Source organism: Bubalus bubalis, chromosome 6 (genome assembly GCF_019923935.1).
Source record: "Bubalus bubalis isolate 160015118507 breed Murrah chromosome 6, NDDB_SH_1, whole genome shotgun sequence".
In the NCBI taxonomy this organism is placed as follows: Eukaryota; Metazoa; Chordata; class Mammalia; order Artiodactyla; family Bovidae; genus Bubalus; species Bubalus bubalis.
Genome location: NC_059162.1, coordinates 18,525,135 through 18,539,885, shown reverse-complemented (window position 1 = coordinate 18,539,885; position 14,751 = coordinate 18,525,135). Strand labels below are relative to the sequence as shown.

At 42.1% G+C, this 14,751-nt stretch overlaps 1 protein-coding gene across 1 annotated transcript; it reads right to left on the bottom strand.

Moving 5' to 3' along the window:
* Positions 1-2,564: 2,564 nt before the first annotated feature.
* Positions 2,565-10,656, bottom strand: LOC123333980 (hornerin-like). The gene is made up of 3 exons (XM_044944356.2): positions 10,565-10,656; positions 9,337-9,496; positions 2,565-7,945 (listed from the first exon to the last, which is right to left on the bottom strand). Exons 2-3 carry the CDS (start codon positions 9,472-9,474, stop codon positions 3,524-3,526), a joined length of 4,560 nt encoding a protein of 1,519 aa, XP_044800291.2. The 5' UTR covers positions 9,475-9,496; positions 10,565-10,656; the 3' UTR covers positions 2,565-3,523.
* Between the last annotated feature and the right edge of the window lie 4,095 nt (positions 10,657-14,751).

Below are 14,751 nucleotides of genomic sequence, written 5' to 3'. Positions count from 1 at the left end.
AGGCTAGTGACATGTGGTACAATTCTCTCTAGGTGCTTGTTAGTGGCAAGGAGCCATAGCTCCTGGGAAGCTATGCAATCACGAGGGTAAACAATTGATACAACCAATATGTTTTTCTCTTTCAGTATAATATTCAATAAATTACACGTAGTATAATAAATTACATGTACTACAATTTGTTATAAAATAGGCTTTGTTTTAGATGATTTTAGATGATTAGCTAAAGACTAATATAAGTGTTCTGAGCATATTTAAAGTAGGCTAGACTAAACTATGATGTTTGGTAGAATAGATGTATTAAATGAATTTTCAGTGTAATGTATTTAACCTTACAATGATTTTATTGGGATGTAGCTCCCATCATAAGTTGAGGAAGATTTGAATACACTTAGGAGCAGAAAACTTCTTCCCTTCTAGTTTCTGTGGCTAGCCTAATAATTAAGTTGATATAAGATAGATTAACTGGAGAAAAACAATTTTAATTTCATACATATGGGAGTTCCATAAAAATATGAGACTCAAAGGCGGTCAGGCAGTTGAGACTTATATAACGGTTCTGAGCAAAGGAGAAGAGGGTGCTGTGCTGTGCTGTGCTTAGTTGCTCAGTTGTGTCCAACTCTTTGCTACCCCATGGACTGTAGCCCACCAGCCTCCTCTGTCCATGGAGTTCTCCAGGCAAGAATGCTGGAGTGGGTAGCCGTTCCTTTCTCCAGGGGATCTTCCTGAGCCATGAATCGAACCGAGGTCTTCTGCATTGTGGCGGATTCTTTACCAGTCGAGTTACCAGGGAAGCCTAGAGATGACGGTAGGGGACTTCAAAGGGAGGAAGACAATTCATAATAAGATGAGTGAAGTGAGTGAAGTCGCTCAGTCGTGTCCGACTCTTTGCGACACCATGGACTATAGCCTAACCAGGTTCCTCCGTCCATGGGATTTTCCAGGCAAGAATACTGGAGTGGGGTGCCATTTTCTTCCTGACCCAGGGATTGAACCCAGGTCTCCCGCATTGTAGGCAGACGCTTTACCGTCTGAGCCACCAGGGAAGAAGATGAAAAAAGCAAATGCTTGGTAAACAAATGTTTTCCAGGCCATGTAGATAAGTCTTCCTGATACAAAAAGTTATCTCTGCTAATAGCTTTGATCCCAGTATAGGCCTTGTGAAAAGTGAAAGAGTTAGTCACTCAGTTGTATCTGACTCTTTGCGATCCCATGGACTGTAGCCCACCAGGCTCCTCTGTCCATGAGATTCTCCAGGTGAGAATACTGGAGTGGGTTGCCATTCCCTTCTCCAGGGGATCTTCCCAACCCAAGGATCAAACCTAGTTCTCCTGTATTACGAAAGATTCTTCACCATCTGAGCCACTCGAGAAGCCCCAGTAGGCCCTGTACCTAAACTCTTTTAGACAGTTAAAGGGAGAGGCAAAAACAAACAAACTCCAGAAAAGGAGTTCTTCCTGAGTCAGCTAGGCCTTGATTACCTTCAGCTCAGAATAATCCATATGCCAATGTAGCATAATTTTTGGTGTTGTATTCTGTACTCCCCCCACCACTGCCTCAGGTATATCTCCTTACTTTTAACTGTTGTGTAGCATTCTAGTGTATGGATATATCACAACTGATTTATCTATTCTTCTCTTGATTTTTAAGTTATTTGCAACATTTTCTGACTCTCATGTCATCGCCAAATTGCTTCCTAAGTGTTTACCAATGTAGATCTTCATTGCTCAGTATCCTCTCCAATGTTCTATGCCAGAATAATTTTTTTGTAATCTGATTGGTATGAAATGATATTTCATTATATCTTAATTTTATGTTTCTCTGAGCATTGTTTTAAAAATGCCACTTGGCTGTTAAAATTTCTATTTTGGTGAACTTTCTTTTTATAAGTTTTCCTGTTTTTCCCCACCATACAATGAACCATCACCATGCAAAGAACTTACAAATATCAAATTAGAGGAAGAACTGACTCATTTGAAAAGACCATGATGCTGGGCAAGATTGAAGGCAGGATGATAAGGGGATGACAGAGGATGAGATGGTTGGATGGCATCACCGACTCGATGGACATGAGTTTGAGTAAACTCCAGGAGTTGGCGATGGACAGGAAGGCCTGGCATGCTGCAGTTCATGGGGTCCCAAAGAGTCAGACACGACTTAGTGACTGAACTGAATTGAAGAAATTGCCACACTATTTTTCAAAGTGAATATGTCATTTTACTTTTCACCAGTAATACCAGCTCTTGGTATTGCCCACATTTTAAATTTTGGCCATTCTAGTGTTTGTGTGGTAGTATCTTATTATGTTTTAATTTGCATTTCTCTGATGACTAAGGACATTGAGCATCTTTTCAGGTACTTATTGGTCATCTTGTTTGGTAAGTGTTGAATCAGATCTTTTGTTCATTTTAAAACTGAGTTGTTTGTCTTGTTTTTGAATTAAAAAATATTTGTATATTCTGGGTTATTTGTGAAGGACAGGGTCTTGGACAATAACTATTTAAGTTAGTTTATAGTATGACCACCTGTGTGTGAGTGAACTGAAGCAGAGATGAGACAAACCTCAGTATTTCATGATCATTATTTATTGTCAATTTTAATGCAGTCAGTTATTTGAATCCAGAGACTTGAAACAAATATACTACAGTCAAACTAAGAAACTGTAAAGTAGTTGCTGACAGTATTTTGTTCCATTGCTGTATAAATGATATTTTCCTCTGAGGAAGGCCAGTGAACTACAGAGGTAGTTTGAAGCCATTGCGTTTTCATGCTCTTGCTCTTCTAATTTTTGTTTTTTAACCTGGAGGAAATTCTTAGTAGTAGGAATCAAAATCTTTCTTGCTGAAACCAAGTCAGAGCTAACATTTAGATCCTTCAATCCTGAACTGATTCATCCCTGCCCTTTAAGAAAAAAATGCTGTCACTCACAGGTTAGGAAGAAGCACCTGGTGCCAATGTAGAATGCCTCTTGTTAGTTTACTCATTAAAAATGTAGCTAAGAAAAGGAGCTTGGTGATTTTGATAAGCAAAGATGCTATTGATGCTACATCTTTGCTTTTAGGGTCTTTTCTGCCACCATCCATTGTGGAGCATACAGAAAATTATGGTCCATGTTGCTATAAGAGAAGCTTTGGCTCCAGAACTGGTGACACATTTATAATTTTTTGCTTTTTGGAGATGAAAGATTAGTTTTGGCATCATATGGTGAGTAAGGAGCTGTCAAAAAGACACTTCAACTAAACCCCAAGCTCCTTAAATGTTTAGCATTATTCTTCTGAATTTATTTTCATACACCATTTATTCAACTCTGTATTTCCTAACAAAGTAGTCCCCATACCCTACATTCTTTGGAAGGAACACAATAATAAGGAATTAAGTACAGTTACATGTTTAAAAGGAAAAGACAGAAATAGATATATCTACTTTAAGAAAGAAGTTTTGTAATGAATTGCTTGTATGTAAATTTCATATTTTTTAAGTTACTAATTGAGTTAACTTCACTTCTATTTACTATTCATCACTTGAATTAGCACCTCTGCTCTTGGACATACTCATAGAGTGGAGTGCTGGTCCGTAACTTGTAGAAACTTGAGTTTGTATCTCTCCCTCCATCGTGACCTCCTTCTCTCTGGTAATAATAGCCACCTTGTCTGTTATCCTCCTTGCAAATTAACAATGTATTGCTAGTGTTAGATCTAGATTCTCCAAAGGACGGTGTAAACTGTCTAAAGCCACAACTTGAGGAGCTTTCCTCTTGTCTATAACTACCTCCTGGTTGCCCTTCATTACAATTTGAATAGCTGTAGCCAGATTCTGTTTGACCCTGGCTGCATCCTTGGCTTTGTTGCCTACATGTTTCTGATTGTCCACAAATACTCTCATATCCATCAGACTTGCTACTTGTTGGGCTACAACTCCTACTTCTTTCTTTTTGACTGTATCCTGACCATTCTTGGCTGTTTCTTCTTGATTGATTGGGAGTTGAGCCTATTTGGGATCTACTATACCCACCATGAGTTCCACTTGAACTTGACCTACATCTCCCTTGTAATTCATATTGCTCATAGCTAGAACACTGACCAGATCCAGAACCACGTTGTTCAGAGCTAGATGAGTGACATGAGCCAGGCCTATGTTGTTCAGAAGTAGAACACTGACCCAAGCCTGATCCATGTTGACTCTGGGTAGAACACTGACCTGAACCAGATCTGTGTTGGCCATAGCTAGAAGACTGACTCCATCCAGACCCAAATTGGCTGCAGTTAGAGGACTGACTTGGGCCAGTGCCACACTGGACATGGCCAGAAGACTGTCCTAATCCAGACCTCTGTTGACTATAGTGAGAAGATTGGTCTGATCCAGACCCACATTGGCCATAGCTAGAAGACTGACCTGATCCAGATATATTTTGACCACAGCTTGATGATTGTCCTGAAGTAGACCCATGGTGTCTATATGTAGAGGACTGACCTAAGCCAGATCCATGTTGACCAAAGCCAGATGACTCTCTTGAGCTAGAACCATGCTGACCAAAACTAGAAGACTGACCTGAGACAGATCCATGTTGTCTGCAGCCAGAAGACTGACTTGAACCATATTGACTTGAGCCACATTGACCATAGCTGGAAGACTGACCTAAGTTAGATCCCTGTTGGCTGCAGCTTGATGACTGTCCTGAAGTAAAACCATGTTGCCCATAGCTAGAGGACTGACCTAAACCAGAGCCATGCTGACCAAAGCCAGATGACTCTCTTGAGCTAGAACCATGCTGACCAAAACTAGAAGACCGACTTGAGCCAGATCCATGTCGGCTGTGGCCAGAAGACTGACTTGAGCCAGATCTGTGTCTGCTGTGGCTGTAAGATTGACTTGGGCCATATTGACTTGAGCCACATTGACCATAGCTGGAAGACTGACCTAAGTTAGATCCCTGTTGGCTGCAGCTTGATGACTGTCCTGAAGTAAAACCATGTTGTCCATAGCTAGAGGATTGACCTAAACCAGAGCTATGCTGACCAAAGCCAGATGACTCTCTTGAGCTAGAACCATGCTGACCATAGCTAGAAGACTGACTTGAGCCAGATCCATGTTGGCTGTGGCCAGAAGACTGACTTGAGCCAGACCTGTGTCGGCTGTGACCAGAATACTGACTGTACTGACTGGAGCTATATTGACTTGAGACACGTTGACCATGATTGGAGGACTGACCTAAGTTAGATCTCTGCTGGCCACAGCCTGATGTCTGTCCTGAAGTAGAACCATGTTGCCCAAAGCTAGAGGATTGACCTAAGCCTGAGCCATGCTGACCAAAGCCAGATGACTCTCTTGAGCTAGAACCATGCTGACCAAAGCTGGAAGACTGACCTGAGCCAGATCCATGTCGGCTGTGGCCAGAAGACTGACTTGAGCCAGATCTGTGTCTGCTGTGGCTGTAAGATTGATTTGAGCCATATTGACTTGAACCATGTTGACCATAGCTGGAGGACTGACCTAAGTTAGATCTCTGCTGGCCACAGCCTGATGACTGTCCTGAAGTAGAACCATGTTGCCCAAAGCTAGAGGATTTACCTAAGCCTGAGCCATGCTGACCAAAGCCAGATGAATCTCTTGAGCTAGAACCATGCTGACCAAAGCTGGAAGATTGACCTGAGCCAAGTCCTTGTTGGCTGTGGCCAGAAGACTGACTTGAGCCAGATCTCTGTCTGCTGTGGCTGTAAGATTGACTTGAGCCATATTGACTTGAACCATGTTGACCATAGCTGGAGGACTGTCCTAAGTTAGATCTCTGCTGGCCACAGCTTGATGACTGTCCTGAAGTAGAACCATGTTGTCCGTAGCTAGAGGACTGACCTAAGCCAGATCCATGTTGACCAAAGCCAGATGACTCTCTTGAGCTAGAACCATGCTGACCAAAGCTAGAAGACTGACTTGAGCCAGATCTGTGTCGGCTATTGCGAGAAGATTGACTTGAGCCATGTTGACCATAGTTGGTGGACTGACCTAAGTTAGATCCCTGCTGGCCACAGCTTGATGACTGTCCTGAAGTAGAACCGTGTTGTCTGTAGCTAGACGACTGACCTAAGCCAGATCCATGTTGACCAAAGCCAGATGACTCTCTTGAGCTAGAACCATGCTGACCACAGCTAGAAGACTGACCTGAGCCAGATCCATGTTGGCTGTGGCCAGAAGACTGACTTGAGCCAGATCTGTGTCTGCTGTGGCTGTAAGACTGACTTGAGCCATATTGACTTGAGCCATGTTGACCATAGCTAGAGGACTGACCTAAGTTAGATCTCTGCTGGCCACAGCTTGATGACTGTCTAGAAGTAGAACTGTGTTGTCCATAGCTAGAGGACTGACCCAAGCCATATCCATGTTGACCAAAGCCAGATGACTCTCTTGTGCTAGAACCATGCTGACCAAAGCTAGCAGACTGACCTGAGCCAGATCCATGTCGGCTGTGGCCAGAAGACTGACTTGAGCCAGACCTGTGTTGACTGTGACCAGAATACTGACTTGAGCCATGTTGACCATAGCTGGAGGACTGACCTAAGTTAGATCCATGTTGGCCACAGCTTTGTGACTGTCCTGAGGTAGAACCATGCTGTTCATAGCTAGAGGATTGACCTAAGCCAGTTCTGTGATGATTAAATCCAGAAGACTCTCCTGAGCCAGACCTGTGTTGTCTACAGCCAGAAGACTGACCTGAGACAGTCCTTTGTTGGCCATAGCTAGATGTCTGACTTGATTCAGACCTATGCTGGTCATGATTAAGAGATTGACTTGATCCAGTACCGTGTTGGCCACAGCTGGATGACTGACCTGACCCAGATCCATATTGACCACAGCTAGTAGAGTGACCTGAGCTAGGTCTATGTTGGCTACAGTTCGGTGGCTGTCTTGAAGTAGAACTATGCTGTTCATAGCTAGAGGATTGACCTATGCCAGTTCCGTGGTGACTAAAGCCAGAAGACTGGCCTGAGCTAGATCTATGATGTCCATAGCCAGAGGATTGACCTGATCTAAACCCATGTTGGATACTGCTAGATGGTTGTTCTGAGCCTGACCTGTGTTGGCCATAACTAGATACCTCACTCGAACTAGAAGTAGAACAGTTTCCTTGTTCACAATTTCCTGATTGATATCCTTCATTTGATTCGTGCCATCTCTGCTGAGAAGGCTGGCCTGAGCCACAGCCATGACCATAAACAGAAGCCTCATTTGAATTTGACCAGTGGTCTTGTCCTCCACAACTCCCTGAGATGAATCCATGATGCTCCTTACTAGGTGACTGGCTTGGTTTTTTCTTATGTTGTCTATTCCCCAGAGATTCATTTGAGTCAGACCAGTTTTGAGCAGAACTGAAAGACTGATCCTCTGAGTGGCTCACATGCCCTTCTTCTCCATAAGTACCTGACCAATTTCCTGAGTTTGATCTTGTTCTGTGGTTGCTTGAATGAGTATAACCAACTTCTTCACTCCTAGACCTTTTGTGCTGATGAGAGCCATGCTTGTTTTTCTTGCTACCCTTGGAGTGGCCTGAATTTGACTCCCTTCTTCTTTCCCTAGAGCTTTGCCTGTCCCTACAACGAGACAAGCCTCCTTGATGCCCAGTTATTCTGGAGCTGGACCTAGATCTGTGTCTAATGCTACCTCCCGAGCCTCTGGAATGGGAATCGTTCTCTCCTTCACTCCAACTTAAGTTACTGGAAGATGATTTTTGCCCTTCATCCTCCTCTTCTGTTTCACTCTGTTCCTCTTGGTCCTGGTGACTGTGATCTCTTTGCTTTGACCCTGAAGCTTGGCAGTAATCTTTGCTGATGATTTTATTACAGGCCCGAGCCAGCTTGAATATCATCAGAAGGTACTCAGTAAATTCTACTTTCTTGTTATGGTCGTGATCTAGATTTTGCATGATGATATCTACAGTGTCTGGATCATCTGGATTCTGTATAGGAACAAAGTACAAAAGGAAGCTCTGTGAATGTGGAGCACACACTGAGCTAACTAATTGAAGGAAGACTGTAGACATGTGAGTGCTTAGCTTAATTAAGTGGAGCTCAATCTCATAGTCCTTTAGGCTGGACTGCCCTATTCTGGGCAGAAAGAGAGAAAGGAATATGCAATGAAGACCTAGAAGAGGATGCAACTGGGGATGACAAGGAACAGGGAATTATTTTTTAAGGAATGGGTCAAATGAATATGATTAGCTAATGTATAAATAATAACAACCACTGGGGGTTCAAGGATGGTTAATGAGAGGCAGTGATGTCTTTTGAATGATGGGTTGAATTAGTCAAATGAAGAGATGGGGAAAGGGGAGGGGAGAAAGGTTGTTGCAGACAGAGGGAACAATATGAACAGAGAGCTGGAGTTGAAAGGAAGCAAGGAACTGAAAGATTCAGGATTGCTAAATGTGCAGTCTCAATAGTCAAGAGATATGGCTGGAGAGATGAATCAGGACTAGATCATGCATTTTGAGTTGTGTTAAGGAAATTTGGAATTTTAGAGCTGGAAACTGTGAAGGATTTTGAGTTGAGTTGTGAAATGCTTCGATTTGCATATAATGTTGAGCTTGGAAGTAGAAGGTGGTCTGAACCCAAGGACTAGTAATAGTGATGGAGAGAAACGAGCTGTTGAGAGACTGTTGGTGAATTTTATGGGGTTGGAGGGTGGAGGATCCTGCTGAGAGAGAAAGCCAAGAATGGCACCAGATTATGCCTTGGTTGAAGAGGAGTAAGGAGTTTAGAGGGGAAGATGATGAGTTTTGCATCTGGTATCAAATTTAAGACCTCCATAGGAATCCAAATAAAACTATTCAGTACACAGCTTTATTTAATGAATTGAAGATCAAGAGCTAGATCTAAGTTTACAAATATTTACTCCTTAGCTAACATTAGAGGGTGGTAGTTACTTTATTTTATGATTTAGGAGTAACATGCTAATTTCCTGAACTCAGAAGCATTATTATGCCAGAATCTCAGAAATGGACAGTGGTCAGGATATCTGAAGAAAGGCAAAGAAAGGGAATAAGATAAATTTCATCTATTTTGCAGCTTTTCTGAGAACCAGCTCAGTTTCTTTCCAGAAGAATTACTCACACAGGACATTATTTAATCCATTGATTTTCCCCCTATTTTTTAGTAGGATCACTTCCCTTGGACATGTTATGGAAAAATTATGGATCAACTTTTGACCTTACTGCAAGCCTTTGCTAAACTCTGTTCTTTCTCACCAAGTAGGAAAAGTCCTCTATGAGTTTGGCATCTATGACAGAAAGGTAGGAAGGGGTGGCGAAAAGAATTGCAGCTGTGTTCAGTCCTGACATGGACGCCTTACCTTCAGAATTTGACCAAACTCATTTTCCAAAAGTTCTTTCAGTTCTGCCTTGTTCAACATGTCACACTCCCCATCCTGGTTGGCATATTGGTAGAAAATATCGATGACAGTAACAATGCTTTGTAGGAGTTTTGACATCCTTTTGTAAATTCAAATTAACCTAGAGGGAAAATAAGGACAGAGATCCACCTACTATTATCCTTTTCTCATGTTTAAATAGATAAGTAGAGTCATTTGTAATAATTGTGCAGCATTATAATTATAGTCAGCCATAATTAATTTCATCCTGTCGCAATCAAGAACCAATCCAGAGTTGAATGACTGGTTCAACCCAAGTAGCAAGAAAGTGATGTAATTAGGAACAGTGTCTCTTCTTTCTATGCCTGAGTAAATGCAGCAGCAATCACTTTCTGTTTCAGGTTCCCTCCTTCTACCAGGGGTAGTTTTAAGAGCTTTGTTGTGGAGCTATAGGAATCCTAGGTGCTCTAGTCTATCCATTTCCTCAGTTTGTCTCTGGATCCAAACCCTCACTCTAGGGAGGGACAGCCCCATCATCTTTGTTTGTGCCTGACTCTAGCTGAGAGGCACCAGGACTCACTTGGATGCTCAAGACTCTAGGCCAGAGGAAGTAGACTAAGTAGGCAAAGCCAAACATAAACCTAGGCAATATGGAGCTAGGGGCTGTTGGCTATGAGGCTCAGCTTCTGTTTTTATTCTTTAAGCAGGACTGACCCTCAGGCTTTGGGCTTCCCAAGTGGTCCAGTGAGTGGTAAAGAATCCTGCCAATGCAGGAGACCCAGGAGATGTGAGTGCAATCCCTGGGTCAGAAAGATCCCCTGGAGGAGGAAATGGCAATCCACTCCAGTATTCTTGCCTAGAGAATTCCATGGACAGAGGAGCCTGACAGACTACAGTCTATGGGGTAGCAAAGAGTTGCGTGTGACTGCGGATGATGAGCACGACTCTTAGGCTTTACATCAGAGAGAAAAATCTCAAAGGAGGCAACTTTCCTGGTGGATAACTTGAGCATTGTGATCTTTAAGGAAATGACCCCAAAGAAGGAGGTACTACTCGTCTCAGTCTTTACTTTCCTCCTCAACAAAGTTAAACGTATACCAAAGTTCCCCCAAGTACATATATTAAAAAGGAGCCTGGTACCCAGAGCCTGTTTGCCTTACAGCACATCTTGGATTCTCGTAATTTATACCCCTAAATTCTCCTCACTTACCTGGTTCACCAGAGGAACAAGTAGGATGGAGGCTGAAGTAGCTTACAGGGTGCTGCTAGTGGGGATAGCAGCCTTTTTATAGAAGGAATAATGGTCCATGTTAGGGAGGAGCTGCTCTCTTTGAGATGTCCCAATTCATTCCCAAACAAGTCCAGTTCCACCCCCATCTTCACCTTGTCACTTCCCTACCCACCCACCTGAGATTGCATTAGCAGCTCCCAAATCTGGGCTAGTATCAACCCCACCTGCCAGAGACCTCTTTGATGTTCAACAAGGTGTGAAGCATAATGTGTTGATAATGAATTATCAACTTTAACTGAAGTTGAGTGGAGTGTGTGCAGGGACATCAGAGACCAAATGTTGATAAATCATGAAATCAGATCTTTAGAAAGAACCCCAAAGATCATCTAGTCAAGCTGTCTTTTTTAAACTTGTTTTCTTATTTAAGATTCCAGTCAAGGTGTCACCCATGATATTATTACCTCTTGGAATGGATAATGACTGCAGAGGCTCTTTTATCTCTTTACTTAAGTCTGTTTATGAGACCTTAGTGTGTGCTTGTGTGTGTGCTAAGCCGCTCAGTCTTGTCCAACTCTTTGTGACCCCATACAGTGTAACCCACCAGTCTCCTCTGTCCATGGAGTTCTCCAGGAAAGGATACTGGAGTTGGTTGCCTTGCCCTTCTCCAGGGGATCTTCCTGACCTAGGGATCGAACCTGGGTTTCCTGCATTGCAGGTGGATTCTTTACCGTCTGAAACCTTAGTGGCCATTCACAAATGCAGCTTTTACTCAACTAGTATTTAACCTTGGAAAGAAATCCAAGCTCTTTCTAGCATGGTATCCAGGGTTCCTCATAATCTGGACTGTGGCCACTCTACAACCACATCTGTTTATTCCCTATTCTTCTTTGTGCTCAACCAGTAATTAACTTCATAAACATTTCTGAATATATCATACTATTTCATATATATATATTGGAATATCTTTTGTTGTTATCTGCTTGGTAAACTGCTATTCATTTTTGAACCTTGCCTTTCATATTCTGTAGGAAATCTTTCCCGAATGACTTGAGAGAGATATATAATTTAATCTCTTATTCATAATTTTAACATTAATCACACACTATCATAGCCTTTTAAAATTGGCATACACACTGAGGAAACCAGAATTGAAAGAGACATGTGTACCCCAGTGTTCATCGCAGCACTGTTTATAATAGCCAAGACATGGGAGCAACCTAGATGTCTATCAGCAGATGAATGGATAAGAAAGCTATGGTACATATACACAATGGAGTATTACTCAGCCATTAAAAAGAATACATTTGAATCAGTTCTAATGAGGTGGATAAAACTGGAGCCTATTATACAGAATGAAGTAAGCCAGAAAGAAAAACACCAATACAGTATACTAACACATATATATGGAATTTAGAAAGATGGTAACAATAACCCTGTATACGAGACAGCAAAAGAGACACTGATGTATAGAACAGTCTTTTGGACTCTGTGGGAGAGGGAGAGGGTGGGATGATTTGGGAGAATGGCATTGAAGCATGTATAATATCATATATGAAATGAGTCGCCAGTCCAGGTTCGATGCACGATGCTAGATGCTTGGGGCTGGTGCACTGGGATGACCCAGAAGGATGGTATGGGGAGGGAGGAGGGAGGAGGGTTCAGGATGGGGAATACATGTATACCTGTGGCTGATTCATGTTGATATATGGCAAAACCAATACAATATTGTAAAGTTAAAAAATAAAATAAAATAAATAAAATTGTCTTACTATGTAAATAATATTTAATAAAATTAGAAAATATAGATATAGAAAGGTTAATGAAAATGCATGTACTCTTATTGCCCAGAAGTAACTGCCATTAATTATTTGGTGCATATCCACTCATACACACACATATATATTTGTCCATGTGCCTTTGTCACTTCCAGGCTATGAACTCCTTAGAACAGAAAACAGGCTTTATACAATCTCTGTGTCATTTGGAGACACAGCAATTGGTTGGCACATAAAGGTCCCCATAGATGTCTGTCAAATTGAATTGAAAGAGGAGTAAGTCTCATGACTGCAGTATCTGCATTGATCACTTCTGTTTTTTCGCAGGTTAGGGTCTGCCCTCTCTCTTCCTCTGTTCATTTCAGAGGACATGATTTTACCTGGATATAAACTAAATCTTAACTGAATCTTCCTTTACATTAGGAATCATCCCTGAAGACTTTTCTCTACACTGCGTCTGTTGGAAATGTATAGCACAAGTCTCACTGAAGTTGGGTGAAGTGACATAGACTTACAGCTTACACAATATGATCATCAGGGATTGGGAAGGAGTGGTAGCAACTATTGGGAAATGATAAATTATATGATTCCAAATTCAACCGTTCATTAGGCTGCATGCTTTGTTCTAAGTGTTACTCAGAGGGCTGCAGAGTCAGTATCCATTCTGTGGCCATGTTTCCTCTGGATGCCTGATTTGGGCCGGGTTGTCTCACTTCATCAGAGGTGTGATTGAGACTGTGGAATTGCAGGGGAGGTGGAATTTATTGAGGGTTAATTCCTGCAGGAGCTGGCTGTCACCACAGAGGGAAGAAAGCCTTGTGGGTGAAACATGTTTTTGGGGCCAGTGCTCTCCTGCAGGAGGGGTTGGCAAGCTTTTCTGTAAAGGATCAGGTATTAAATATTATAGGCTTGTAGACCAGGTGGACTTTGTTGCAACTACTCACCTGTGTTCTTGTAGCGTGAAAGCATCAGAGATGATGTGTAAACAGATCAGCATGGCTGTGTTTCAATAAAACCTGTTGACTGACTTGACCCTTAAATTTCATAATTTCACATGTGACATTTTTTTTTTCCCAATTCTTAAGAGTGTAGAAAGCATTCTTAGCTTGTGCGCCATTTTTAACAAATTGGTGATGCCCTATGTATGGCCTGTGGGCTATAGTTTGCCTCCTGCTGGCCCTGTTCTGTATTTTCTTGCCAAGAAAGGAGAGGAGAATTATTCACAGGAGAGGAGAATCTAAAGGGAAGAGAGTACTGGCACAAAGACAGAAATATAGATCAATGGAACAAAATAGAAAGCCCAGAGATAAATCCACGCACCTATGGACACCTTATCTTTGACAAAGGAGGCAAGAATATACAATGGAGAAAAGACAATCTCTTTAACAAGTGGTGCTGGGAAAACTGGTCAACTACTTGTAAAATAGTGAAACTAGAACACTTTCTAACACCATACACAAAAATAAACTCAAAATGGATTAAAGATCTAAATGTAAGACCAGAAACTATAAAACTCCTAGAGGAGAACATAGGCAAAACACTCTCCGACATAAATCACAGCAGGATCCTCTATGACCCACCTCCCAGAGTATTAGAAAAAAAGCAAAAATAAACAAATGGGACCTAATTAAAATTAAAAGCTTCTGCACAACAAAGGAAACTATAAGCAAGGTGAAAAAACAGCCTTCAGAATGGGAGAAAATAATAGCAAATGAAGCAACTGACAAAGAACTAATCTCAAAAATATACAAGCAATTCCTGCAGCTCAATTTCAGAAAAATAAACAACCCAATAAAAAAAACGGGCCAAAGAACTAAATAGACATTTCTCCAAAGAAGACATACAGATGGCTAACAAACACAAGAAAAGATGCTCAACATCACTCATAATCAGAGAAATGCAAATCAAAACCACAATGAGGTACCATTTCACGCCAGGCAGAATGGCTGCGATCCAAAAGTCTACAAGCAATAAATGCTGGAGAGGGTGTGGAGAAAAGGGAACCCTCTTACACTGTTGGTGGGAATGCAAACTAGTACAGCCACTATGGAGAACAGTGTGGAGATTCCTTGCTGCTGCTGCTGCCTCTAAGTTGCTCCAGTCGTGTCCGACTCTGTGCGACCCCATAGGCGGCAGTCCACCAGGCTCCCCCATCCCTGGGATTCTCCAGGAAAGAACACTTGAGTGGGTTGCCATTTCCTTCTCCAATGCATGGAAGTGAAAAGTGAAAGTAAAGTCGCTCAGTCGTGTCCGACTCTTCACGACCCCATGGACTGTAGCCTACCAGGCTCCTCCATCCATGGGATTTTCCAGGCAAGAGTATTGGAGTGGGGTGCCATTGCCTGATTCCTTGTAAAACTGGAAATAGAACTGCCTTATGACCCAGCAATC